Raw genomic sequence first — 26505 nt, 5'->3', positions numbered from 1 at the left:
ATGGTCACTCATTTTCTCTCTCTTCAGCTTAATTGACTTTTAGGGATTGTTCTGTTTGCCTGCTGGCCTAATGGATTCTCAATGCTTCACATATTAATAGGGTTGAATGGATAAAGCCCAGGCAGCGTGATGGAGCTCAACAATACACAACTGGCGCTCTCTCAGATGGAAAAACAATTCTGATAAAAGGACTAAAACGCTTCATGAAATGAAAATCTGTCATTCACACAAACTTTGTGATGAGACATTAATAATACAATGTTTTGACACCAGTTTTAGTATGATTGGTTGACTGTGATTATATTTCCAGGGGAATTATTATAAGTGAAAATAATTTGTTTACATGTCAAAGTCTTGATGCTTTTAAAATATTTTTTTTCTTCCCCTGTAGAGAAAATGGCACATTTGATCTGATATCTTCTCCTTTCCTTCCCGAGGAAATGTGTGTTGTGGCATTTAGAAACTGGCATGTAAAACTGCAACATTTTCTCTCAGCCTCATAATAATATTACATTTGGCTTCAGTACAGATTCTTTCAAAGTGTAGCTATATACAGAGAGACGTTCTGGACTATGGCAATTGTCAGAGTTGAACATTTTTGGTGTTTCAGACCTCCAAGTGACAGTGGAGAGGCATCCACATGGCCTGAGCAGAGGGGGGAGGTGGTCAACGGGGGGAGATGAGCAGGTCCTCAGGTGGTACGCAGGGAGCACAGTTCACTGTCCATTCAAAGTGTCTCACCGGCGCCTCGCCGTCCCCGCCGTCTAACTGCCTTGTACGAGACGAAGTTTGTTGTTTAACTTCCCACTCGCTCAATGATGACATCCCACACACCATTTCTGATGGAATCCTCCGACTGAGCAATGAATTAATCAGTGCCAGCTCGCCATCCATTGCAGTCCTCCTCATGGGTCAGGAGACCGTAGAAAAATAAAATAGGGTGGTGTTTTCAAACGGAGAGGACAAGGCAAAGTGAGAGGATTTTAATACGCTCAAAATCTGTCTGCCTGAGTAGTCTATGAGAGCATGTCAAATAACATGAGGCTTATTTGATCGAATAGAAGTTTCGTAATGTTTAGGCTGTTAAAAATGTTCTAATATACAGTTGAAGCCGGAAGTTTACATACACTTAGGTTGGAGTCATTAAACCTAGTTTTTCAAACACCCCACAAATTTCTTCTTTTTGGAGAAATGTCCTCTTGTCTGATGAAACAAAAATAAAACTGTTTGGCCATAATGACCATCGTTATGTTTGGAGGGAAAAGGGGGAGGCTTGCAAGCCGAAGATCACCATCCCAACTGTGAAGCCTGGGGGTGGCAGCATCATGTTGTGGGGGTGCTTTGCTGCAGGAGGACTGGTGCACTTCACAAAATAGATAACATCATGAGGGAGGAAAATTATGTGGATATATTTGAGCAACATCTCAAGACATTCAGGAAGTTAAAGCTTGGTCGCAAATGGGTCTTCCAAATGGACAATGACCCCAAGCATACTTCCAAAGTTGTGGCAAAATGGCTTATAAGGACAGCGAAGTCAAGGTAGTGGAGTGGCCATCACAAAGCCCTGACCTCAATCCCATAGAAAATGTGTGGGCAGAACTGAAAAAGCGTGTGCGAGCAAGGAGGCCTACAAACCTGACTCAGTTACAGCATTTCTGTCAGAAGGAATGGGCCAAAATTCACCCGTGGGAAGCTTGTGGAAGACTACCCGAAACGTTTCACCCAAGTTAAACAATTTAAAGGCAATGCTACCAAATACTAATTGAGTGTATGCGATCTTCTGACCCACTGAGAATGTGATTAAATAAATAAAAGCTGAAATCAATCATTCTCTTTACTATTATTCTGACATTTCACATTCTTAAAATAAAGTGGTGATCCTAACTGACCTAAGACATGGAATTTTTACAAGGATGAAATGTCAGGAATTGTGAAATACTACGTTTAAATGTATTTGGCTAAGTTGTATGTAAACTTCCGACTTCAGCTGTACACAGTGCCTTCAGGAAGTATTCATACTCCTTGACTTATTACAAATTTTGTTGTTACAAAATTAATAAAAAAGGGATTAAATAAAATATCTCACCCACACAATACCACATAATAAGTAAAAACGTTTTACGTTTTTAGAAATGTTTGCAAATTTATGAGTTGGTTTGCCATCAAATTCATGGGCAGGAAACAAATAGATGTAACCCAGATTGAATCTATACTCATTTAGCTAAAAGAAAATGAAAAGATTCCAACAAAAAAGGAAATAAAAAAATAATGAAATATTTACAAAATGTAAAGGAGCTCTCTGCCTAGGACAGCAGGAACTTAGCTCTTAAACAGCAACATTTCGATGTGTGAGGGGGCAGGAAACAGCGCTATGTCACTGAAACACACCCTTTCATCTCAGAGGAGAAAAGGCAGAAGCGTGAGTCTGCTACCCGGCTACAGTTTAGTGGGATTGTTATTAACGCCTTCCGACTGAGCGGGCAGGTGGGGAGTAGCTACATGGAGTGTGTGTGTGTGTGTGTGTGTTTGTTAGCCTAGCAAGAGGGAATAGATTGCTTAAGCTACATGGAGTGTGTTTGTTAGCCTATCAAGGGGGATCGATTGATTTTGCTACATCATTACCACTACAGGCTCCCCTCCGAAGGCTGTCAATGGCTGCATATCTGCTAATTAATTTACAGCTGAGAAAAGACCAGGATTAGAAGCAATGCTTTCTTTCTCTTTTCATGGCCTAGCCTACTTGGTCAGGATGAGGTAATCAAGTTAGTCTATTCCAGTCAGGATGAGACATGGTTCGATACTGCAGCCAAAATGGTCGCATTTTCGACCGGTTGACTTGGCAGTGCGACACACGTTTTAAAATTTGCGACCAAGGGTGCCAGTGATCTTTTTTTTTACCTGGACACGTACATGTTTTAAAATCACAATTAGTTAATTTTGTTTTGATTATCATGATTTATTCAAACAGTAATGTGAAACTGACCAAAAATTAATGAACTTTCTGAAGATGAAACCGTCATGGGAATGCCCGTGTGTGTTCAGTGGCCGTAGGGCCCATATGTCTACCACTTTGTATAGCCATTATCGATGCCAGTGATAACCTAAGGATCTTCGGGTAGATGGGAATGCAATTAAAATGTAACTACAAAGTAGCCTATGCCTACCTGGCAGAGTCATGATTATTTGCATTAATCCGGTGGCCATTTGTTTTGAAAACTCCATCAAAAGTGCATTACAGACATAGGCGGCACATCCATAAGCTGAGCTTCCCCTGAAGTATTATCTACTCCTGTCTATACAGAAATAAATCAAATCATTCAAAATAGGCTAATACACCAGAAAGCATGGTTTGGCCGCAGAGGATCATTAGCTTCTTAAAAAAAGAAGAAGCTATATATTGTTTTAAATCACATTGCCTACAGTTGGAAGGGCCCACAATTTGGGCAGCGCACACGGCAAATCAAATTTGATATGTCACATGCGCCGAATACAACTGGTGTAGATCGTACAGTGAAATGCGCATCCTGGTTATCCATCTGGCCTTGTGAATGTTGACCTGTTTAAAGGTCTTACATCGGCTATGGAGAGCGTCATCACACAGTCGTCCGGAACAGCTGATGCTTTCATGCCTGCTTCAGTGTTCCTTGCCTTCGAAGCAAGCATAGAAGTCATTTAGCTCATCTGGTAGGCTCGTGTCACTGGGCAGTTCACGGCTGTGCTTCCTTTTGTAGTTCCTAATGGTTTGCAAGCCCTGCCACATCTGACTAGTATCGGAGCCGGTGTAGTACTATTCAATCTTAGTCCTGTATTGACGTTTTGCCTGTTTCATGGTTCGTTGGAGTGCATAGCGGGATTTCTTATAAGCGTCCGGGTTAGAGTCCCTCTCCTTGAAAGCTGCAGCTCTACCCTTTAGCTCAGTGCAGGTGTTGCCTGTAATCTATGGCTTCTCGTTGGGGTATGTACGTACAGTCACTGTGGGGACATCATCATCGATGCATTTACTGATAAAGCCAAAGACTGATGTGGTGTATTCCTAAATTGCCATCGGAAGAATCCCGGAACATATTCCAGTCTGTGCTAACAAAACAGTCTTGTAGCTTCGCAACTGCGTCATCTGACCACTTCCGTATTGATTGAGTCACTGGTGTTAACTGCTTTAGTTTGCTTGTAAGCAGGAATCAGGAGGATAGAGTTATGGTCAGATTTGCCAAATGGAGTAAATAAAGGTGGTCTAGAGTCCCCCCTCTGGTTGCAGATGTAATATGCTGGTAGAAATGAGGTAAAACGTGTTTAAATTTACTTACATTAAAGTCCATTTAATGAACATGCACCTTAACGGTCGTTAAGCCACTAATAGCTTACGGACGGTAGGCATTTAAGGTCACAGTTATGAAAGCTTATGGCACTAAAGAGGCCTTTCTACTGACTCTGAAAAACATGCCCAGAGTCCCTGCTCATCTGCGTGAACGTGCCTTAGGCATGCTGCAAGGAGGCATGAGGACTGCAGTTGAGGCCAGGGCAAGAAATTGCAATGTCCGTACTGTGAGACACCTAAGACAACGCTACAGGGAGACAGGACGGACAGCTGATTGTCCTCGCAGTGGCAGACCACATTTAACAACACCTGCACAGGATCGGTACATCCGAACATCATACCTGCGGGACAGGTACAGGATGGTAACAACAACTGCCCGAGTTACACCAGGAACGCACATTCCCTCCATCAGTGCTCAGACTGTCCGCAATAGGCTGAGAGAGGCTGGACTGAGAGCTTGTAGGCCTGTTGTAAGACAGGTCCTTACCAGACGTCACTGGCAACAACGTTGCCTTTGGGCACAAACCCACCGTCGCTGGTACAGACAGGACTAGCAAAAAGTGCTCTTCACTGACGAGTCGCGGTTTTGTCTCACCAGGAGTGATGGTCGGATTCACGTTTATCGTCGAAGGAATGAGCGTTACACTGAGGCCTGTACTCTGGAGTGGGATCGATTTGGAGGTAGAGGGTCCGTCATGGTCTGGTGCTGTGTGTCACAGCATCATCGGACTGAGCTTTTTGTCATTGCAGGCAATCTCAACGCTGTGCATTACAGGGAAGACATCCTCCTCCCTCATGTTGTACCCTTCCTGCATGCTGATCCTGACATGACCCTCCAGCATGACAATGCCACCAGCCATACTGCTCATTCGGTGAGTGATTTCCTTCAAGATAGGGATGTCAGTGTTCTGCCATGGCCAGCGAAGAGCCCGGATTCCAATCCCATTGAGAACGTCTGGGACCTGTTGGATAGCAGGGTTTGAGCTAGGGCCATTCCCCCAGACATGTCCGAACTTGCAGGTGCCTTGGTGGAAGAGTGGGGTAACATTTCACAGCAAGATCTGGCAAATCTGGTGCAGTCCATGAGAAGAAGATGCACTGCAGCACTTAATGCAGCTGGTGGCCACACTAGATACTGACTGTTACTTTTTATTTTGACCCCCCCTTTGTTCAGGGACACATTATTCCATTTTTGTTAGTCACATGTCTGTGGAACTTGTTCAGATTTTGTCTAATTTCTTGAATCTTATGTTTATACAAATATTAACACATGTTAAGTTTGCAGAAAATAAACGCAGTTCACAGTTTTTTTGTTGCTGAGTTTATTATATAGATCAGACAACAGCGTTTTTGTCGATCTGTGAAAATGTGTTTATAGAAGGCCAATACACTTAACTAATATAGCCTAGGCCGACTCTACGCCACTACACGCTCAGCCATGCGTTTAACATATTAATATCCTAAATTATGACTCCAATCACATTAGGAATAGTAGGCTATCTTCCAATAGTCAGCAAATGTGATGATGCATGGAATGCTATATTATAAAGGTACATTTTTATGGTGAAAATTTAAACTCTTGCGCCGCCTATCGCTACAGAAACACCACTATCCAAACCAACAATCTGCCTGGTGTGCACCTGAATTAAAGTGTAACTACTCAAAATAAATATTTATAAAATGTATCTAAATTTCTATTTAAAAAAAAAAGAATCATAAAAAAAAATCTGGAAAATGGCATTATTGTCTATTAAAATGTGTGCTTTTGAGAGCGAAAACCTGCAGAAACTGGGGGGAATCAGCTCTGTTGTTTTGGTTTTGAAATGAAGTATACCTTTTTTGAAGTCTCCCCTCCAGAGGATTTAGCAGAAAAGAACACATGGAACTTTCATATCTGCTCTAAATGTATTTTGCACTTTATTTTAACAGTATTTTTTTCTTTGCCCTTACAGAAAATCTATCCAAATCATTGTTTTTTGTTGAAAATTGGTGCCACCAGCTGAAAATATGGTTACCAGTGGAAAGAGTTAGTGTAGAACCCTGTGAGGTAATTGGCTTAGTCTATTCCAGTCAGGATGAGGTAATCGGGTTAGTTAGACCATATCAGAAAGCCCTCTGATTAGAGAGGGGGAATTGACTCCCTTCCGCTCCCCTCCCATGGTCTTCAGTTCTCCTCCAGCTCTGTTACAGTAGATGCCAGTTCTACTGCCACCTGCCTGCTACGACAAATCACTGGATAACCTATTTTATAACTCCATTCGCTACTCCTTTCCCTCATTCTGTCTATTTTTAAATGTTTTATTTGACATTTTTCACTTAATCTTTATTTAACTAGGCAAATCAGTTAAGCACAAATTCTTATTTACAATGACGGCCTACACCAACTGTGCGCCGCCAGTCTGTCTCTGCTGTTGTTACTGTTGCCACTGTTCTTTCACTGGCCTGTTTAGTTTTTCTAGAGACCTTCTCTAGAGACCCAGTGTTCAGTGCTGCTGCTTGTCAAAGTTGTTATGTTTCAAAGTGCTTTGTCTCCGTTGAAGAATGAAAATAACCATATTGTATGTCCTGATAGAGAATGTACTGTATGACACACTTGGCGTTATCTATTCATTTCTTAGTGTTTCATCCAGATAGTATTTGAGGAATGTTCTCTTTCCTCTCCGTCCATGTTTGTCTTCCTCCTACTGAGGTGTGAATACTTCTTTGATGACGTGTGATTGTGTTTATTAAATATGGGTTGTGTTTTTATTTCTAACTCAGGAATGAAAAGTACTTTCCTTGTATAGAGCAGCAGCACAGTTAAAAGGATATAAGCAGTGGCCCTCATTCCTCAACAGAAGTCATGTCCTCGTTGCTCAACAATAGAAGTGACGTCCTCGTTGCTCAACAACAGAAGTGACGTCCTCATTCCTCAACAGAAGTCATGTCCTCGTTGCTCAACAATAGAAGTGACGTCCTCGTTGCTCAACAATAGAAGTGATGTCCTCGTTGCTCAACAATAGAAGTGACATCCTCGTTGCTCAACAATAGAAGTGATGTCCTCAACAATAGAAGTGATGTGCTCAACAATAGAAGTGATGTCCTCGTTGCTCAACAATAGAAGTGACGTTGCTCAACAATAGAAGTGATGTTGCTCAACAATAGAAGTGATGTCCTCATTCCTCAACAGAAGTGACGTCCTCGTTGCTCAACAACATAAGTGATGTCCTTGTTGCTCAACAACAGAAGTGATGTCCTTGTTGCTCAACAACAGAAGTGATGTCCTCGTTGCTCAACAATAGAAGTGATGTCCTCGTTGCTCAACAACAGAAGTGATGTCCGTTGCTCAACAATAGAAGTGATGTTGCTCAACAATAGAAGTGATGTGACGTCCTCGTTGCTCAACAACAGAAGTGATGTCCTCGTTGCTCAACAATAGAAGTGATGTCCTTGTTGCTCAACAACATAAGTGATGTCCTCGTTGCTCAACAATAGAAGTGATGTCCTCGTTGCTCAACAACAGAAGTGATGTCCTCAACAACAGAAGTGATGTGCTCAACAACAGAAGTGATGCTGATGTCCTCGTTGCTCAACAATAGAAGTGACGTCCTCGTTGCTCAACAACAGAAGTGATGTCCTCGTTGCTCAACAACATAAGTGATGTCCTCGTTGCTCAACAACATAAGTGATGTCCTTGTTGCTCAACACATAAGTGATGTCCTCGTTGCTCAACAACATAAGTGATGTCCTCGTTGCTCAACAACAGAAGTGATGTCCCTCAACAATAGAAGTGATGTTGCTCAACAACAGAAGTGATGTCAACTCGTTGCTCAACAATAGAAGTGACGCCCCTCGTTGCTCAACAACATAAGTGACGTCCTCGTTGCTCAACAACAGAAAGTCAACAACAGAAGTGATGTCCTCGTTGCTCAACAACAGAAGTGATGTCCTCGTTGCTCAACAATAGAAGTGACGTCCTCGTTGCTCAACAATAGAAGTGATGTCCTCGTTGCTCAACAATAGAAGTGATGTCCTCGTTGCTCAACAACAGAAGTGACGTCCTCGTTGCTCAACAATAGAAGTGACGTCCTCGTTGCTCAACAATAGAAGTGATGTCCTCGTTGCTCAACAACAGAAGTGATGTCCTCGTTGCTCAACAATAGAAGTGATGTCCTCGTTGCTCAACAACAGAAGTGATGTCCTCGTTGCTCAACAACAGAAGTGATGTCCTCGTTGCTCAACAACAGAAGTGATGTCCTCGTTGCTCAACAACAGAAGTGATGTCCTCGTTGCTCAACAACAGAAGTGATGTCCTCGTTGCTCAACAACAGAAGTGACGTCCTCGTTGCTCAACAATAGAAGTGATGTCCTCGTTGCTCAACAATAGAAGTGACGTCCTCGTTGCTCAACAACAGAAGTGATGTCCTCGTTGCTCAACAATAGAAGTGACGTCCTCGTTGCTCAACAATAGAAGTGATGTCCTCGTTGCTCAACAACATAAGTGATGTCCTCGTTGCTCAACAATAGAAGTGATGTCCTCGTTGCTCAACAATAGAAGTGATGTCCTCGTTGCTCAACAACAGAAGTGTCCTCGTTGCTCAACAATAGAAGTGATGTCCTCGTTGCTCAACAATAGAAGTGATGTCCTCGTTGCTCAACAACAGAAGTGATGTCCTCGTTGCTCAACAATAGAGTGAGTGTCCTCAACAACGTCCTCGTTGCTCAACAACAGAAGTGACGTCCTCGTTGCTCAACAATAGAAGTTGTCCTCAACAACATAAGTGACGTGTCCTCGTTGCTCAACAATAGAAGTGCTCAACAACAGAAGTGATGTCCTCGTTGCTCAACAACAGAAGTGTCCTCATTCCTCAACAGAAGTGATGTCGTTGCTCAACAATAGAAGTTGCTCAACAATAGAAGTGACGTCCTCGTTGCTCAACAATAGAAGTGACGTCCTCGTTGCTCAACAATAGAAGTGACCAGGGATCATCAATTAGATTGAGCCGTGGGCTGATTTATTTTCTTCTTAAGTGGACGGTCAGGGGGCCGGAAAGGTAATTACAAATAATTTGCCAAACCGATATAACATTTGACTAAAACATAACAATTTAAAACCTTGCTTACATTTGTATACGATCACATATGAGCTGATGTTTTTAGTCTTATGTCCAACAAAACGTGGTGGGGGCAAATAAAACCCCCAGTTGGGGAACCCAGTTTGGTTATCTAGGCTCAGCTCTAGTTAAAACACCCAGTTGGGGAACCCAGTTTGGTTATCTAGGCTCAGCTCTAGTTAAAACACCTAGGAATTCTCAGGTTCATCCATTGACTAGTGACCTGATGTTCATTTTACCCATTGGTCTGTTGAGTACTGATTTCTGTACGCTTCCTGTCTTAATGAGGATTGGTTAAGCTTCTCTTGGCAGGTCATGAGGAAGTGGGTGGCATTGTTGGATTACGTGCTTCACTGCTTTCTCCAAACTCCTCCTCAGTACATTGCAGTAGGTGGGTCCTCCGTCTAAACTCTTCCTCCTGTAAGGTGCTCTCTGTAAACCTTTCCCACCTGCTGTGTCTGGGCTGCTGGGGCATTGGCCTGGCGTCCTGTCCCATTTCCTTCTTTGGCCCAAGACTGAGAGTCTAATTAGTAAGAAGAGAAACTGGCGAACGCTGCTTCACGTTGGTATCGGGGGTAAGGGAGAGAGCAAGACCAGAGCTTTTTATTGGCGTGTGGAGTGACATTGGTTTATGTGTTATATGATACCTGGTCTGATCTAACATGATGATGTATGATGACGAGAGGGTGTGTGAGCCAACGGAGAGGACCAGGCTGTCTGTGTGGACCCACGGAGACCTGACGGTGAGGAGAGGAAGCCTGTGTGTAGCTTTCCCTGCATTAACAGGGCTATGTGTAGCTTTCTCAGCTTTAACAGGGCTGTGTGTAACTTTCTCTGCTTTAACAGGGCTGTGTGTAGCTTCATCTGCTTTAACAAGGCTGTGTGTAACTTTCTCTGCTTTAACAGGGCTGTGTGTAGCTTTCTCTGCTTTAACAGGGCTGTGTGTAGCTTCATCTGCTTTAACAAGGCTGTGTGTAACTTTCTCTGCTTTAACAGGGCTGTGTTTAGCTTTCTCTGCTTTAACAGGGCTGTGTGTAGCTTTCTCTGCTTTAACAGGGCTGTGTGTAGCTTTCTCTGCTTTAACAGGGCTGTGTGTAGCTTTCTCTGCTTTAACAGGGCTGTGTGTAGCTTTCTCTGCTTTAACAGGGCTGTGTGTAGCTTTCTCTGCTTTAACAGGGCTGTGTGTAGCTTTCTCTGCTTTAACAGGGCTGTGTGTAGCTTTCTCTGCTTTAACAGGGCTGTGTGCTTTAACAGGGCTGTGTGTCTGCTGCTTTAACAGGGCTGTGTGTAGCTTTCTCTGCTTTAACAGGGCTGTGTGTAGCTTTCTCTGCTTTAACAGGGCTGTGTGTAGCTTTCTCTGCTTTAACAGGGCTGTGTGTAGCTTTCTCTGCTTTAACAGGGCTGTGTGTAGCTTTCTCTGCTTTAACAGGGCTGTGTGTAGCTTTCTCTGCTTTAACAGGGCTGTGTGTAGCTTTCTCTGCTTTAACAGGGCTGTGTGTAGCTTTCTCTGCTTTAACAGGGCTTTGCTTTTCTCTGCAGGAAGCTTTAACAGGGCTGTGTTTAACTTCTCTGCTTTAACAGGGCTGGTGTAACTTTCTCTGCTTTAACAGGGCTGTGTGTAGCTTTCTCTGCTTTAACAGGGCTGTGTGTAGCTTTCTCTGCTTTAACAGGGCTGTGTGTAGCTTTCTCTGCTTTAACAGGGCTGTGTGTAGCTTTCTCTGCTTTAACAGGGCTGTGTGTAGCTTTCTCTGCTTTAACAGGGCTGTGTGTAGCTTTCTCTGCTTTAACAGGGCTGTGTGTAACTTGCTCTGCTTTAACAGGGCTGTGTGTAGCTTTCTCTGCTTTAACAGGGCTGTGTGTAGCTTTCCCTGCTTTAACAAGGCTGTGTTTTTGCCCAGGAAGGAAGGGGAGAGAAAGACGTTCTCTATTTAGCTGGCCCCTCCCCTCCAGCAGGCCACGTCTGAAATCAAGTCTCTTTTGTTGGGGACGGATGCAGGGGCCTGTGTTTGTTTATGGTATCTGTGGAACTGTTTCCAGATTGGCTGGAGAATTATGGTATGTGTGTAACTGTCTCCAGATTGGCTGGAGAATATGGTATCTGTGTAACTGTCTCCAGATTGGCTGGAGAATATGGTATCTGTGTAACTGTCTCCAGATTGGCTGGAGAATATGGTATGTGTGTAACTGTCTCCAGATTGGCTGGAGAATATGGTATGTGTGGAACTGTCTCCAGATTGGCTGGAGAATATAGTATCTGTGTAACTGTCTCCTGATTGGCTGGAGAGCTAGCATTCAGGGGGAGGCAGACTTAGTGGAGAAAATGTTTTTATTCATTTAGTGGAGCTGCAACCATGCTATTGCTCTTTGTCTGTGTTTTAACAGTGGATAATTGGGTCTAAAATGTAGGCTTAGTGTTACCAGAGGGGCACGTGGACATGGTTGAAATATACAGTGCATTCGGAAAGTATTCAGGCCCCTTGACTTTTCCACATTATGTTGTGTTAGACATATTCTGTTTACATAAGTATTCAGACCCTTTACTCAGTACTTTGTTGAAGCACCTTTCACAGCAATTACAGCCTCGAGTCTTCTTGGGTATGACGCTACAAGCTTGGAAAACCTGTATTTGTGGAGTTTGTCCCATTTATTCTCTGCAGATCCTCTCAAGCTCTGTCAGATTGGATTGGGAGCGTCACTGCACAGCTATTTTCATGTTTGTCAATAGATGTTAGATTAGGTTCAAGTACGGGCTCTCTCTGGGCCACTCAAAGACATTCAGAGACTTGTCCCAAAGCCACGCCTGCGCTGTGTGCTTAGGGTCGTTGTCCTGTTGGAAGGTGAATCTTCGCCCCAAGGCTGAGGTCCTGAGAGCTGTGGAGCAGGTTCTCATCAAGAATCCTGACTAGTTTCCCTGATGCTGCCACCACCATGCTTCACCGTAGGGATGGTGCCAGGTTTCCTCCAGATGTGAAGCTTGGCTTTCAGGCCAAAGACTTCAGGCCAAGTTTCCCATGGTCTGAGAGTCCTTTAAATGCCTTTTGGCAAACTCCAAGCGTGCTGTCATGTGCCTTTTACTGAGGAGTGGCTGCCGTCTGGCCATTCTACCATAAAGGCCTGATTTGGCAGAGTGCTGCAGAAATGGAATCTCCACAGAGGAACTCTGGAGCTCTGTCAGAGTGACCATCGGGATCTTGGTCACCTCCCAGACCAAGGCCCTTCTCCCCTGATTGCTCAGCTCTAGGAAGAATCTTGGTGGTTCCAAACTTCTTCCATTTAAGAATGATGGGGGCCACAGTGTTCTTGGAGACCTTCAATGCTGCAGAAATGTGTTGGTACCCTTCCCCAGATCTTTTCCTCGGAACAATCCTGTCTCGGAGCTCTACAGACAATTATTTTGACCTCATGGCTTGGTTTTTGCTCTGACACACTGTCAACTGTGGGACCTTATATAGACAGGTGTGTGCCTTTCCAAATAATGACCAATCAATTGAATTTACCACAGGTGGACTCCAATCAAGTTGTAGAAACATATCAAGGATGATCAATGGAAACAAGATTCACCGGAGCTCAATTTCGAGTCTCATAGCAGAGGGTCTGAATACTTATGTACATAAGGTATTTGTTTTTTATGTGTAATACATTTGTACAATAAAAAATAAAACATCTGTTTTCGCATTGTCATTGGGGTATTGTGTGTAGATTGATGAGGTAAAAAAAATCAAATCAAATAAGGCTGTGACGTAACAAAATGTGGAAAAGGGGAAGGGGTCTAAATTGTTACCGAATGCCCTGTGTCTTCATATTCATTCGCCTACTGTCCCACTTCATCTCTATTGGACACATGTTTTCAAATACAGGCTGTCTTCCAACCATTGTGTTTCCTGTTGTGCTGTACTTTTGATAAGTCTTTCCTAACCTGGCTAGAGTTGGACAGTGGAGTGCTACATCATGTCTGCCTGTGCTAGTAGTCAATGATAAAAGGGCCAGGCCCAGTGAAGAAGAGCCCAATGAGAATCCAGTCTTAAATCCTAGTCTCTAGTGTCACTTTCACCTCCCTCCCATGACTGGCTCTGACTTTCGGCTCTGAGAAGTTGGGAAGTTCAATTACAGCAGCAGACCAGGGGAGGAACCAGGGGGGGGCCTTTGCCCCGACACACTACAGCCAGCTTGGCTAGGCGGCCTGGGGGATGTTCCCTAAGATAAGCAGTTAGCTACGCTCTGCCAGCTCTGGAATGGAGCTCAGCATGGGACTGACTGACTCGGGGGATTGGGAATAGGAACAAGACCTTTCTCTCTCACTCTGTTGTTGGAACTTGTGAAGCCGTAGTCAGCATTTTCTTATCGGTCTCCAGATGATGGGGTTTATGTGATGGTTTCTCCGCCAGACTTCTGCGCCTCGCTCTCGCTCTCGTGCTTTCTCGCTCATGGGAAACATATGTTTACATTGCCAAAGCAAGTGAACTAGATAATATACACCAGTGAAATAAACAATAAAAATAAACCGTAAACATTACACTCACAGAAGTTCCAAAACAATATAGACATTACAAATGTCATATGTATATATACAGTTTGGTAATGATGTACATTTGGCTAAAGTATAAAAGGGAAAATAAATAAACATAAATATGGGTTGTATTTACAATGGTGTTTGTTCTTCACTGGTTGCCCTTTTCTTGTGGCAACAGGTCACACATCTTGCTGCTGTGATGGCACACTGTGGTATTTCACCCAGTTGATATGGGAATTTATCAAAATCAGGTTTGTTTTCGAATTCTTTGTGGGACTGTGTAATCTCAGGGAAATATGTGTCTCTAATATGGTCATACATTTGGCAGGAGGTTAGGAAGTGCAGCTCAGTTTGCACCTCATTTTGTGGGTAGTGTGCACATAGCCTGTCTTCTCTCGAGAGCCATGTCTGCCTACCGTGGCCTTTCTCAATAGCAAGGCTATGCTCACTGAGTCTGTACATAGTCAAAGCGGTCATATATTCTGCCACTGTGTACTCTCTGTTTAGGGCAAAATAGCATTCTAGTTGGCTCACTTTCCAATGTGTCAAGTAATTGTTTTTTTGTTTTCTCATGATTTGGTTGGGTCTAATTGTGTTGCTGTCCTGGGGCTCTGTGGGGTGTGTTTGTGAACAGAGCCCCAGGACCAGCTTGCTTAGGGGACTCTTCTCCAGGTTCATCTCTCTGTAGGTGATGGCTTTGATATAGATCATCATCAGATCATCAGCAAACAGTAGACATTTGACTTCAGATTCTAGTAAGTTGAGGCCGGGTGCTGCAGACTTTCAGTGCCCTTTCCAATTAGTTGATATGTATGTTGAAGAGGGTGGGGCTCGTGCTGCATCGCTGTATTACCCCATGGAAAGAAATGTGTGTGTTTTTTTGCCTATTTTAACTGTACACTTGTCGTTTGTGTTTTCCCCCCCAACACTACTTTCCATCAATTTGTATAGCAGGCCCTCGTACCAAATTGAGTCGAAGGCTTTTTTTAATTCAACAAAGCATTCATTGTTTTACCTTTATTTAACTAGGCAAGTCAGTTAATAGTTGATTCTATGATTTGTATTTGATCATGTATATGTTTTTGCTGTTTCTCTCTCTCTCTCTTTGTCTCTCGGTCTCAGATTTCTGCTGGTCATAGCTTCTCTCCTACCTGAAGCACAAAGAATCTGTGTGTTCCTGCTCTAAAGTGTGATATAGGCCTAACTTAATTTATGTTAATGACCTGTTTGTCTGGCTGCATCTCTACTAATGACTTGTTGGTCTGGCTGCCTCTGCTAATGAACTGTTGGTCTGGCTGCATCTCTACTAATGACCTGTATCTGATTATCGCTACACACTGATGGTCTCTCATTTGTTCTCCCAGTTCCCTTCTAACCCACACTCCTCCCCTATCCGTCACATCCTCTTAAGCCGTAGCCCCATCCATCTCTTCAAGGATTCACAGTGTAGTAAACAACAACAGATTTCAGAACTAAAAGTGGTGAAAATAGTTGCAAAAAGTAGTAGTAAAAATCAACTTTTCCTATGCTTATCTATGCTTCTCTATGCTTCTCTATGCTTATCTATGCTTCTCTATGCTTATCTATGCTTATCTATGCTTATCTATGCTTATCTGACTTTGGTGCAGGTCTTATTGTTCTTCATATTACCGTCTCTGGTAAACACACACTATATAAAACAAAATGTAAGTTTATTTGTCACATCCACAGGATACAGAAGGTGTAAACGGTGAAGTGAAATGGTTACTGGCATAGTGAAGTATTTTGTTTAGGCATGTAGAGGGCTGGCTAGCTAAACAGTTAACCAAAATCCCAACTCTAATTCTGCGTTCAAAACAACTGGGGAAAATCTATTTGAATGGTCATCCAATTTGGAATTCCAATTCAGGCCTCTTTCTAGATCATACATGTAACGTTAGCTAGCGAGCCAGGCAGATAATGTTAGTTAGCTAGCTAACAGTATGCTTTAACTTGCAATGAAAACAACAATTAGAAACGTATTTATCTGAAAATGTAGCTAGACTCTTACCCGTATACATGGATTTCTCCCTCTGTGATGGATGCCATGTTTGAAGATGTCAGGTGTATTACACAACAGCTTTCTTTCTGTGTTCTCTTTTTAGACTCTTCGCAGACTCTTCGCATTTGGCAATCATCTCTCTGCTTCCACCGGGTATTCTACTGATAAAAAAAAAAATCATATACCATGAACATATGACAACGTTGTATGATTTATGAATGGCAAGGATATACACTAACAGTCAAAAGTTTGGACACCTACTCATTTAAGGGTTTTTCTTTATTGTCACTATTGTAGAATAATAGTGAAGACATCAGAACTATGAAATAACACATATGGAATCATGTAGTAACCAAAAAAGTGTTAATTAAACAAATCAAAATATAGTAGTAGCCACCCTTTGCCTTTGACAGCTTTGCACACTCTAAAAATAAAGAAAAACCCTTGAATGAGTAGGTGTGTCCAAACTTTTTGACTGGTACTGTAAGAGATAGACTTTGTTCAGTTAGTTCGACACCTTTTCTAAACTAAGCTGTTCTTCAATCAAAGCTCAGTAAATAGCCTAAGCGCCACCACTCCATGGCTGCGTATGAAACACACCAGGGTCCAATGCTAACTTTTTTTCTCACTGGCAAAAATCTACTGGCCCAAACAGAATTTCTACTGGCCCGGACATGGTGGATTGGGATTGTCATGCAGGGCATTTCTACCATGCTGGTAGAAATGAGGTGAAACAGATTTCAGTTTACCTGCGTTAACATCCGTGGCCATAAGGCGCGGCTGTGCATTTTCTTGTTTGCTAATTGCTCTTTCCAGCTGAGTGCGGTCGTTGTGCCAGCATCGGTTTGTGGTGGTAAATGGACAGCTACGAAAAATATAAATGAAAACTCTTGGTAAATAGGATGGCCTTCAGCTTATCATGAGCTATTCTAACTCAGGCGAGCAAAACCTTGAGACTTAACATTAGAGATTGCGTACCAGCTCTTGTCAAGAGACGCACACCTCCCCTTAACTTTACCCGAAACTGCCATTTGGTCTTGACGATGCTTAGAGAAACCAGCTAGATGTCTATTATCAATGTCCTTGTGCAGCCATGACTCAGAGACACATAGGATATTAGTTCTTCAGGTCCCGTTGATAGGATAGTCTCGAACTGAGCTCGTCCATTTTGTTCTCCAGCGATGATGTTTTCCAATAGAACGGAGAGTAGAGGCGGTTTATCTTCTCGCCGACGTCGTCTCGCTAGGGAGCCCACTGGTTTGCCGCTCTTCCGCCGTCTCTTCCTGTTTCGAGTCCCTTAGATTAGGGCCTGGTCCGGAATGAGCAGTGCAGCCACAGCTGCCAACTCGTTAAAGTACAAATCTTCCTCCGTTAGCTGTTCTAATGTCTTGAAGCTGTTTACGGTCGTAGGAAATGATGGCGGTAATATTATGTTAAGATCCGTGTAAAAATATCAGAATTGGTCAGAAGCCAGTAAGATGGCAGCTATCCACTGCCATCTTCCATAAAGGGTTATTTCACACAAAGGTCCCGCCGGCCGTTGGTGTGTCTCTTCAACATTCTTGCATCCTCAGATCCCCTTGCACTTTGACACACACACACACACACACACACACACACACACACACACACACTGGGGCCTCCTCATTAAGAGTGGTCCTTTGAGGAGAGGGGATGTCGTGGCTGCTCTCCTGGCTGACACCTCCAGGATTGATCCTGTGTGATGAGTTCCTTTAGGAGCCCTTCTAGAGAAACTGCCACTCCATCATGACTAATTACTTTGTAAGAAAACACTGTAGAAATTTCTTCTACTTATTTTCGTACCCGTCTTCCGCTCGTACCTTTCTAGTTCCTTTGTACGTCACTGGTAAAGCGCTCTCTGCCTTCACTGATCAAGTGCGTGGGTGGATAGTGCCCTCCCTTCCTTCCTCTCACTCTCTTGCCCTCATTCTACCTCTCCCCTTTTCTCCATCACTCCACTAGCATTCTCTGCTTGTCTTTCCCTTTCAGCATGCATAGGAGTTAAATCCACTGTCCTCTCCTCTGTTCCCCTCTGAGTCTCTCTACTCTTCTCTTTCCCTCTCTCCTTCTCTCTTTCCCTCTCTCTCTCCTTCTCTTTCCCTCTCCCTCTACTTTTCTCGTTCCCTCTCTCTCTCTCCTCCTCTCTTTCCCTCTCTCCTCCTCTCTTTTTCTCTTTCCCTCTCTCCTCCTCTCTTTCCCTCTCTCCTCCTCTCTTTTTCTCTTTCCCTCTCTCCTCCTCTCTTTCCCTCTCTCTCTCCTCCTCTCTTTCCCTCTCCCTCTCTCTTCTTCTCTTTCCCTCTCCCTTTATTCTTCTCTTTCCCTCCCTCTTTATTAAAAACAATCTGAGTAATCTAATGTTAGGTGATAAAGACTAGTGTAATGTTAGGTGATAAAGACTAGTATAATGTTAGGTGATAAAGACTAGTGTAATGTTAGGTGATAGAAAGACTAGTATAATGTTAGGTGATAAAGACTAGTATAATGTTAGGTGATAAAGACTAGTGTAATGTTAGGTGATAAAGACTAGTGTAATGTTAGGTGATAAAGACTAGTGTAATGTTAGGTGATAAAGACTAGTATAATGTTAGGTGATAGAAAGACTAGTATAATGTTAGGTGATAAAGACTAGTATAATGTTGTTAGAAAGACTAGTATAATGTTAGGTGATAAAGACTAGTATAATGTTAGGTGATAGAAAGACTAGTATAATGTTAGGTGATAGAAAGACTAGTATAATGTTAGGTGATAAAGACTAGTATAATGTTGTGATAAAGACTAGTGATAGATAAAGACTAGTATAATGTTAGGTGATAAAGACTAGTATAATGTTAGGTGGTGATAGAAAGACTGATAAAGACTAGTATAATGTTAGGTGATAGAAAGAAAGACTAGTATAATGTTAGGTGATAGAAAGACTAGTATAATGTTAGGTGATAAAGACTAGTATAATGTTAGGTGATAGAAAGACTAGTATAATGTTAGGTGATAAAGACTAGTATAATGTTAGGTGATAAAGTATAATGTTAGGTGATAAAGACTAGTATAATGTTAGGTGATAAAGACTAGTATAATGTTAGGTGATAAAGACTAGTAATGTTAATAAAGACTAGTATAATGTTAGGTGATAAAGACTAGTATAATGTTAGGTGATAGAAAGACTAGTATAATGTTAGGTGATAGAAAGACTAGTATAATGTTAGGTGATAGAAAGACTAGTATAATGTTAGGTATAATGTTAGGTGATAGAAAGAAGTGTAATGTTAGGTGATAAAGACTATAATGTTAGGTGATAAAGTGTATAATGTTAGGTGATAAAGACTAGTATAATGTTAGGTGATAGAAAGACTAGTATAATGTTAGGTGATAAAGACTAGTATAATGTTAGGTGATAAAGACTAGTATAATGTTAGGTGATAGAAAGACTAGTATAATGTTAGGTGATAGAAAGACTAGTATAATGTTAGGTGATAAAGACTAGTATAATGTTAGGTGATAGAAAGACTAGTAATGTTAGGTGATAAAGTATAATGTTAGGTGATGATAGAAAGACTAGTATAATGTTAGGTGATAAAGACTAGTATAATGTTAAAGGTGATGTTAGGTGAAAGACTAGTATAATGTTAGGTGATAAAGACTAGTATAATGTTAGGTGATAGAAAGACTAGTATAATGTTAGGTGATAAAGACTAGTATAATGTTAGGTGATAAAGACTAGTATAATGTTAGGTGATAAAGACTAGTATAATGTTAGGTGATAAAGACTAGTGTAATGTTAGGTGATAAAGACTAGTATAATGTTAGGTGATAAAGACTAGTATAATGTTAGGTGATAAAGACTAGTGTAATGTTAGGTGATAAAGACTAGTGTAATGTTAGGTGATAGAAAGACTAGTATAATGTTAGGTGATAGAAAGACTAGTATAATGTTAGGTGATAGAAAGACTAGTATAATGTTAGGTGATAAAGACTAGTGTAATGTTAGGTGATAAAGACTAGTGTAATGTTAGGTGATAAAGACTAGTGTAATGTTAGGTGATAAAGACTAGTGTAATGTTAGGTGATAAAGACTAGTGTAATGTTAGGTGATAAAGACTAGTGTAATGTTAGGTGATAAAGACTAGTGTAATGTTAGGTGATAAAGACTAGTATAATGTTAGGTGATAAAGACTAGTATAATGTTAGGTGATAAAGACTAGTGTAATGTTAGGTGATAAAGACTAGTATAATGTTAGGTGATAAAGACTAGTATAATGTTAGGTGATAAAGACTAGTATAATGTTAGGTGATAAAGACTAGTATAATGTTAGGTGATAAAGACTAGTGTAATGTTAGGTGATAAAGACTAGTGTAATGTTAGGTGATAAAGACTAGTATAATGTTAGGTGATAAAGACTAGTATAATGTTAGGTGATAAAGACTAGTGTAATGTTAGGTGATGAAGACTAGTGTAATGTTAGGTGATAGAAAGACTAGTGTAATGTTAGGTGATAAAGACTAGTATAATGAGGTGATAGAAAGAGTATAATGTTAGGTGTATAATGTTAGAAAGGTGATAGGTGATAAAGACTAGTATAATGTTAGGTGATAGAAAGTATAATGTTAGGTGATAAAGACTAGTGTAATGTTAGGTGATAAAGACTAGTATAATGTTAGATAAAGTGATGTTAGGTGATATAAAGACTAGTGTAATGTTAGGTGATAAAGACTAGTATAATGTTAGGTGATAGGTGAAAGACTAGTGTAATGTTAGGTGATAAAGACTAGTGTAATGTTAGGTGATAAAGACTAGTATAATGTTAGGTGATAAAGACTAGTGTAATGTTAGGTGATAAAGACTAGTGTAATGTTAGGTGATAAAGACTAGTATAATGTTAGGTGAATGAAAGTCTAGTATAATTTAGGTGATAAAATGTTAAGCTGGCTGTTAAAGACTGATAATGTTAGGCTGATGACTGTGTTCAATGTTATGGTTGGTAAAGATATGTATGAATTGGCCTACTGTCGTATCTGAGGCACTCATGATTAATGAATGTTGGCCTACTAGTCGTAATGTTAGCACTCATGATTAATGAATGTTGGATACTGTCGTATCTGAGCACTCATGATTAATGAATGTTAGGTGGCCTACTGTTAGGTGATCTGAGCACTCATGATTAATGAATTAGGGATAAAGACTAGTATAATGTTAGGTGATAAAGACTGTCGTTAGGTCTAAAGCACTCATGATTAATGAATGTTGTGATACTGTGTAATGTTCTGATAAAGCACTCATGATTAATGAATTAATGTTAGGTGATAAAGGCCTACTGTAAAGTATCTGAGCACTCATGATTAATGAATTGGCCTACTGTAGGTATCTGAGCACTCATGATTAATGAATTGGACTACCGTCGTATCTGAGCACTCATGATTAATGAATTGGCCTACTGTCGTATCTGAGCACTCATGATTAATGAATTGGCCTACTGTCGTATCTGAGCACTCATGATTAATGAATTGGACTACCGTCGTATCTGAGCACTCATGATTAATGAATTGGCCTACTGTCGTATCTGAGCACTCATGATTAATGAATTGGCCTACTGTCGTATCTGAGCACTCATGATTAATGAATTGGCCTACTGTCGTATCTGAGCACTCATGATTAATGAATTGGCCTACTGTCGTATCTGAGCACTCATGATTAATGAATTGGCCTACTGTCGTATCTGAGCACTCATGATTAATGAATTGGACTACCGTCGTATCTGAGCACTCATGATTAATGAATTGGCCTACTGTCGTATCTGAGCACTCATGATTAATGAATTGGCCTACTGTCGTATCTGAGCACTCATGATTAATGAATTGGCCTACTGTCGTATCTGAGCACTCATGATTAATGAATTGGCCTACTGTCGTATCTGAGCACTCATGATTAATGAATTGGCCTACTGTCGTATCTGAGCACTCATGATTAATGAATTGGCCTACTGTCGTATCTGAGCACTCATGATTAATGAATTGGCCTACTGTCGTATCTGAGCACTCATGATTAATGAATTGGCCTACTGTCGTATCTGAGCACTCATGATTAATGAATTGGCCTACTGTCGTATCTGAGCACTCATGATTAATGAATTGGCCTACTGTCGTATCTGAGCACTCATGATTAATGAATTGGCCTACTGTCGTATCTGAGCACTCATGATTAATGAATTGGCCTACTGTCGTATCTGAGCACTCATGATTAATGAATTGGCCTACTGTCGTATCTGAGCACTCATGATTAATGAATTGGACTACCGTCGTATCTGAGCACTCATGATTAATGAATTGGCCTACTGTCGTATCTGAGCACTCATGATTAATGAATTGGACTACCGTCGTATCTGAGCACTCATGATTAATGAATTGGACTACCGTCGTATCTGAGCACTCATGATTAATGAATTGGCCTACCGTCGTATCTGAGCACTCATGATTAATGAATTGGCCTACCGTCGTATCTGAGCACTCATGATTAATGAATTGGCCTACCGTCGTATCTGAGCACTCATGATTAATGAATTGGACTACCGTCGTATCTGAGCACTCATGATTAATGAATTGGCCTACTGTCGTATCTGAGCACTCATGATTAATGAATTGGACTACTGTCGTATCTGAGCACTCATGATTAATGAATTGGCCTACTGTCGTATCTGAGCACTCATGATTAATGAATTGGCCTACTGTCGTATCTGAGCACTCATGATTAATGAATTGGCCTACTGTCGTATCTGAGCACTCATGATTAATGAATTGGCCTACTGTCGTATCTGAGCACTCATGATTAATGAATTGGCCTACTGTCGTATCTGAGCACTCATGATTAATGAATTGGCCTACTGTCGTATCTGAGCACTCATGATTAATGAATTGGCCTACTTTCGTATCTGAGCACTCATGATTAATGAATTGGTATCTGAGCACTCCTACTGTCGTATCTGAGCACTCATGATTAATGAATTGGCCTACTGTCGTATCTGAGCACTCATGATTAATGAATTGGCCTACTGTCGTATCTGAGCACTCATGATTAATGAATTGGCCTACTGTCGTATCTGAGCACTCATGATTAATGAATTGGCCTACTGTCGTATCTGAGCACTCATGATTAATGAATTGGCCTACTGTCGTATCTGAGCACTCATGATTAATGAATTGGCCTACTGTCGTATCTGAGCACTCATGATTAATGAATTGGCCTACTGTCGTATCTGAGCACTCATGATTAATGAATTGGCCTACTGTCGTATCTGAGCACTCATGATTAATGAATTGGCCTACTGTCGTATCTGAGCACTCATGATTAATGAATTGGCCTACTGTCGTATCTGAGCACTCATGATTAATGAATTGGCCTACTGTCGTATCTGAGCACTCATGATTAATGAATTGGCCTACTGTCGTATCTGAGCACTCATGATTAATGAATTGGCCTACTGTCGTATCTGAGCACTCATGATTAATGAATTGTAATGCAATAAAAAAGCAGCACGGATCACAGATTAGTATGTGAGGAACTGTGTGTGTGTTTGGGCTCCTGTGTGTGTGTTTGGGCTCCTGTGTGTGTGTTTGGGCTCCTGTGTGTGTGTTTGGGCTCCTGTGTGTGTGTGTGTGTGTTCAAACGCAGCCCCTTGTTTTGATGAGAGAAACGGGGCTATGGCGACAGAGTGAGGAGGAGGAGAGTACGAGAGGCGGAGCTTCGATCCCTCCTCCATTCATTCTATGTAAATGCACTGCCGCCTGCTCGCGTTCGATTGGTTGGCTCCCCGAACAGCTTTTCAGACAAACGAGAGATCACAGGGAGGGAGAGAGACATAGGATAGGAGAGTGATGCAGAGTGTGTGTTCTTAAAGGTCCTGTTCTAATTAAGCCGGCAGGCTGCAGTGAGACGGACGATCAGTTTGCGCGCCCCTTTCTCTCCTTCTTACCCCTGAGGTCCCATTGTCATCATTAATGTCTATCCCAAACTGCCCATGAATTATGGAGTAGTGAAGTCTCCATAGAAATAGTGCCTGTGGGGAACAGATAGACGGACGGAAGGACAGAGAAAGAAAGAGAAGAGCGGGATGAAGAACACAGCTGTAAGCCGCCACTGTGCATGCTTCTTCTGCACAGCGCAGGCTCAGTGAATGAGAGAGAGGGAGCGGTGTGCCCTTCGCTGAACGGATGAATGGGAGAGGAGCAGAGGGAGGCTGAGCTTGGAGACAACACGTGCTTCACAGAGAGAGAGAGGAAGAAAGGCAGGGAGGACGAGAGAAGCAAGCTCGCCTACCGCTATCACACTAGTTACATCTGAGCTGCACCGACTTCCACCGGCAACACATGAAGAGGACTGGTCTGAGCCACATATAGAGGAGGAGCTGTATGACGTTCCCGTCTGTTCCCCGGGCTGTTGAGTTCCTGTCTTTGTACCGACTGGCGGACAGACAGTGCCGTGCCGTGCTGGTCATGCGTGTGGAATGTAGCGTGGCCCCATTGAGAAGAACAGAAAACAAACAAATGCTGCTGAACCTTTCATTTTCAGGAGGAAGTTACACTACAGTGTGAATCAGGGAGGGACTCTTTCTAAGCGGTACTAGAAGTCAAAGGAAAGACTGTTTAGCGTTTTGCACCAAACGGCAGAAACTTCAAGACTGTCGAGGCTTGAGGCAAGCAGACGGTCTGAAAGAGAGGTATTTCTTCTGTCTGGACGATGACACTGCTCTGAATGAATCCTGCTGGACCAGAGGAGAGAGGGACGGGAGTATGAGCTAACTCACCCTCACTAATCCACCCCTAAAAGGTGCCTGTTCATGTCCCCCGGATCCTGGCACACCTTCTCTATCTGTACCACAACCCCAGAGGAAGTAACCCTGTACTCCTAAAGAAGGGTGAAGCTTCCTGGATATAGACTCCACTGTGCGACTCTACAGCAGAAGCAACATGGATGACTCCAGTATTCTCAGACGTAGGGGTCTGCAGGTAAGGAGAGCTCCCAGCTGACCACCAATCATCAACAAGCTCCCTCACATCCATATGTTACCAGACTGCTGGTTTGTTGTGTTTGTGTACTGACCGCAGGCATTGTGTAGGCTATATGTATTGCCTTCAGTACTCCTGTGCTGTTGTAGTACTGGTAGTGTCCCGTGTGATCAGCCTGCTTGATACAGGCAGGCAAGGCAGGCCGAGGGCAGGGCAGGGCATGGCTGAATAGGTTTTCTGTCCTGGAAAAGTTTAGGTCCAGACTCGTCATTTTGACATGGCCTACATATTCTACCTGGTAACTGACTCGTTCAGTTTAGATTGTGGATTCATGCAGACCCTGTCAGACCCTGTCAGACCCTGTCTGCGTTATATACCTTCCGTGTGTGCTATGATTGTGCTGACTTAAATACTGACTAAGGCCATGTGTGTGAGTGAAGGGCTCTGAAAGGCCATCTCTGGTGTGACCCTCCTCTGCTCTGCAGTGACAGGGATGCCCGTCTCAAGTCATACTCTGCCCTGCAGTGACAGGGATGCCCGTCTCAAGTCATACTCTGCCCTGCAGTGACAGGGATGCCCGTCTCAAGTCATACTCTCTGCCCTGCAGTGACAGGGATGCCCGTCTCAAGTCATACTCTGCCCTGCAGTGACAGGGATGCCCGTCTCAAGTCATACTCTGCCCTGCAGTGACAGGGATGCCCGTCTCAAGTCATACTCTGCCCTGCAGTGACAGGGATGCCCGTCTCAAGTCATACTCTCTGCCCTGCAGTGACAGGGATGCCCGTCTCAAGTCATACTCTCTGCGCTGCAGTGACAGGGATGCCCGTCTCATACTCTCTGCCCTGCAGTGACAGGGATGCCCGTCTCAAGTCATACTCTGCCCTGCAGTGACAGGGATGCCCGTCTCAAGTCATACTCTGCCCTGCAGTGACAGGGATGCCCGTCTCAAGTCATACTCTGCCCTGCAGTGACAGGGATGCCCGTCTCAAGTCATACTCTGCCCTGCAGTGACAGGGATGCCCGTCTCAAGTCATACTCCGCCCTGCAGTGACACAAACAAACATCAACACACACTTTATTTTGTATATCTCGCTCTTTTTATAGACAGACAGACAGACAGACAGACAGACAGACAGACAGACAGACAGACAGACAGACAGACAGACAGACAGACAGACTCTTAGCTCATATCACACTGAGGCAGTGTTGTAAAAATACTTTAAAGTACTACTTAAGTAGATTTTTTGGGGGGTATCTTTACTTTATTACTTATACTTTTGAAAAATGTTACTTTTACTTCACTACATCCCTAAAGAAAATAATGTACATTTTACTCCATACATTTTCCCTGACACTAAAAGGTAGTCAGCACATATATCTTAAGAAGCAGTGTCTTAGACCGCTGCGCCACTCAGGCGCTATACAATGTGACCGTTCTGGAGTAGGCTACAGTACTACAGTAAGAGCAAAATAATCCTAACATTTCCACACCCTAATTGTAGTCTAAGTTTCTATTAGAATAAAAACCTTAGTGTAACAACAGTTTTAGTAAGTA

At 42.5% G+C, this 26505-nt stretch overlaps 1 protein-coding gene across 6 annotated transcripts in view; it reads left to right on the top strand.

The window, feature by feature from the left end:
• mast2 (microtubule associated serine/threonine kinase 2) overlaps window positions 1–26505 on the top strand; it is a 333467-nt gene that overhangs the window by 126337 nt on the left and 180625 nt on the right. Inside the window, exon 1 of one of the 6 annotated variants that reach the window (XM_052463457.1) lies at window positions 23799–24950. The exons of the other annotated variants lie outside the window; for them this stretch is intronic. Within the exon in view, the coding sequence (XP_052319417.1) occupies window positions 24912–24950 (39 nt within the window). The 5' untranslated portion in view covers window positions 23799–24911. Of the gene's footprint in view, window positions 1–23798; window positions 24951–26505 lie in introns of those variants that run through there. 6 annotated transcript variants of the gene reach the window in all.

Source organism: Oncorhynchus keta, chromosome 1 (assembly GCF_023373465.1).
Source record: "Oncorhynchus keta strain PuntledgeMale-10-30-2019 chromosome 1, Oket_V2, whole genome shotgun sequence".
Lineage (NCBI taxonomy): Eukaryota > Metazoa > Chordata > Actinopteri > Salmoniformes > Salmonidae > Oncorhynchus > Oncorhynchus keta.
The sequence above is the reverse complement of the archived record's forward strand: the minus strand, read 5'-3'. Positions and strand labels throughout refer to the sequence as shown.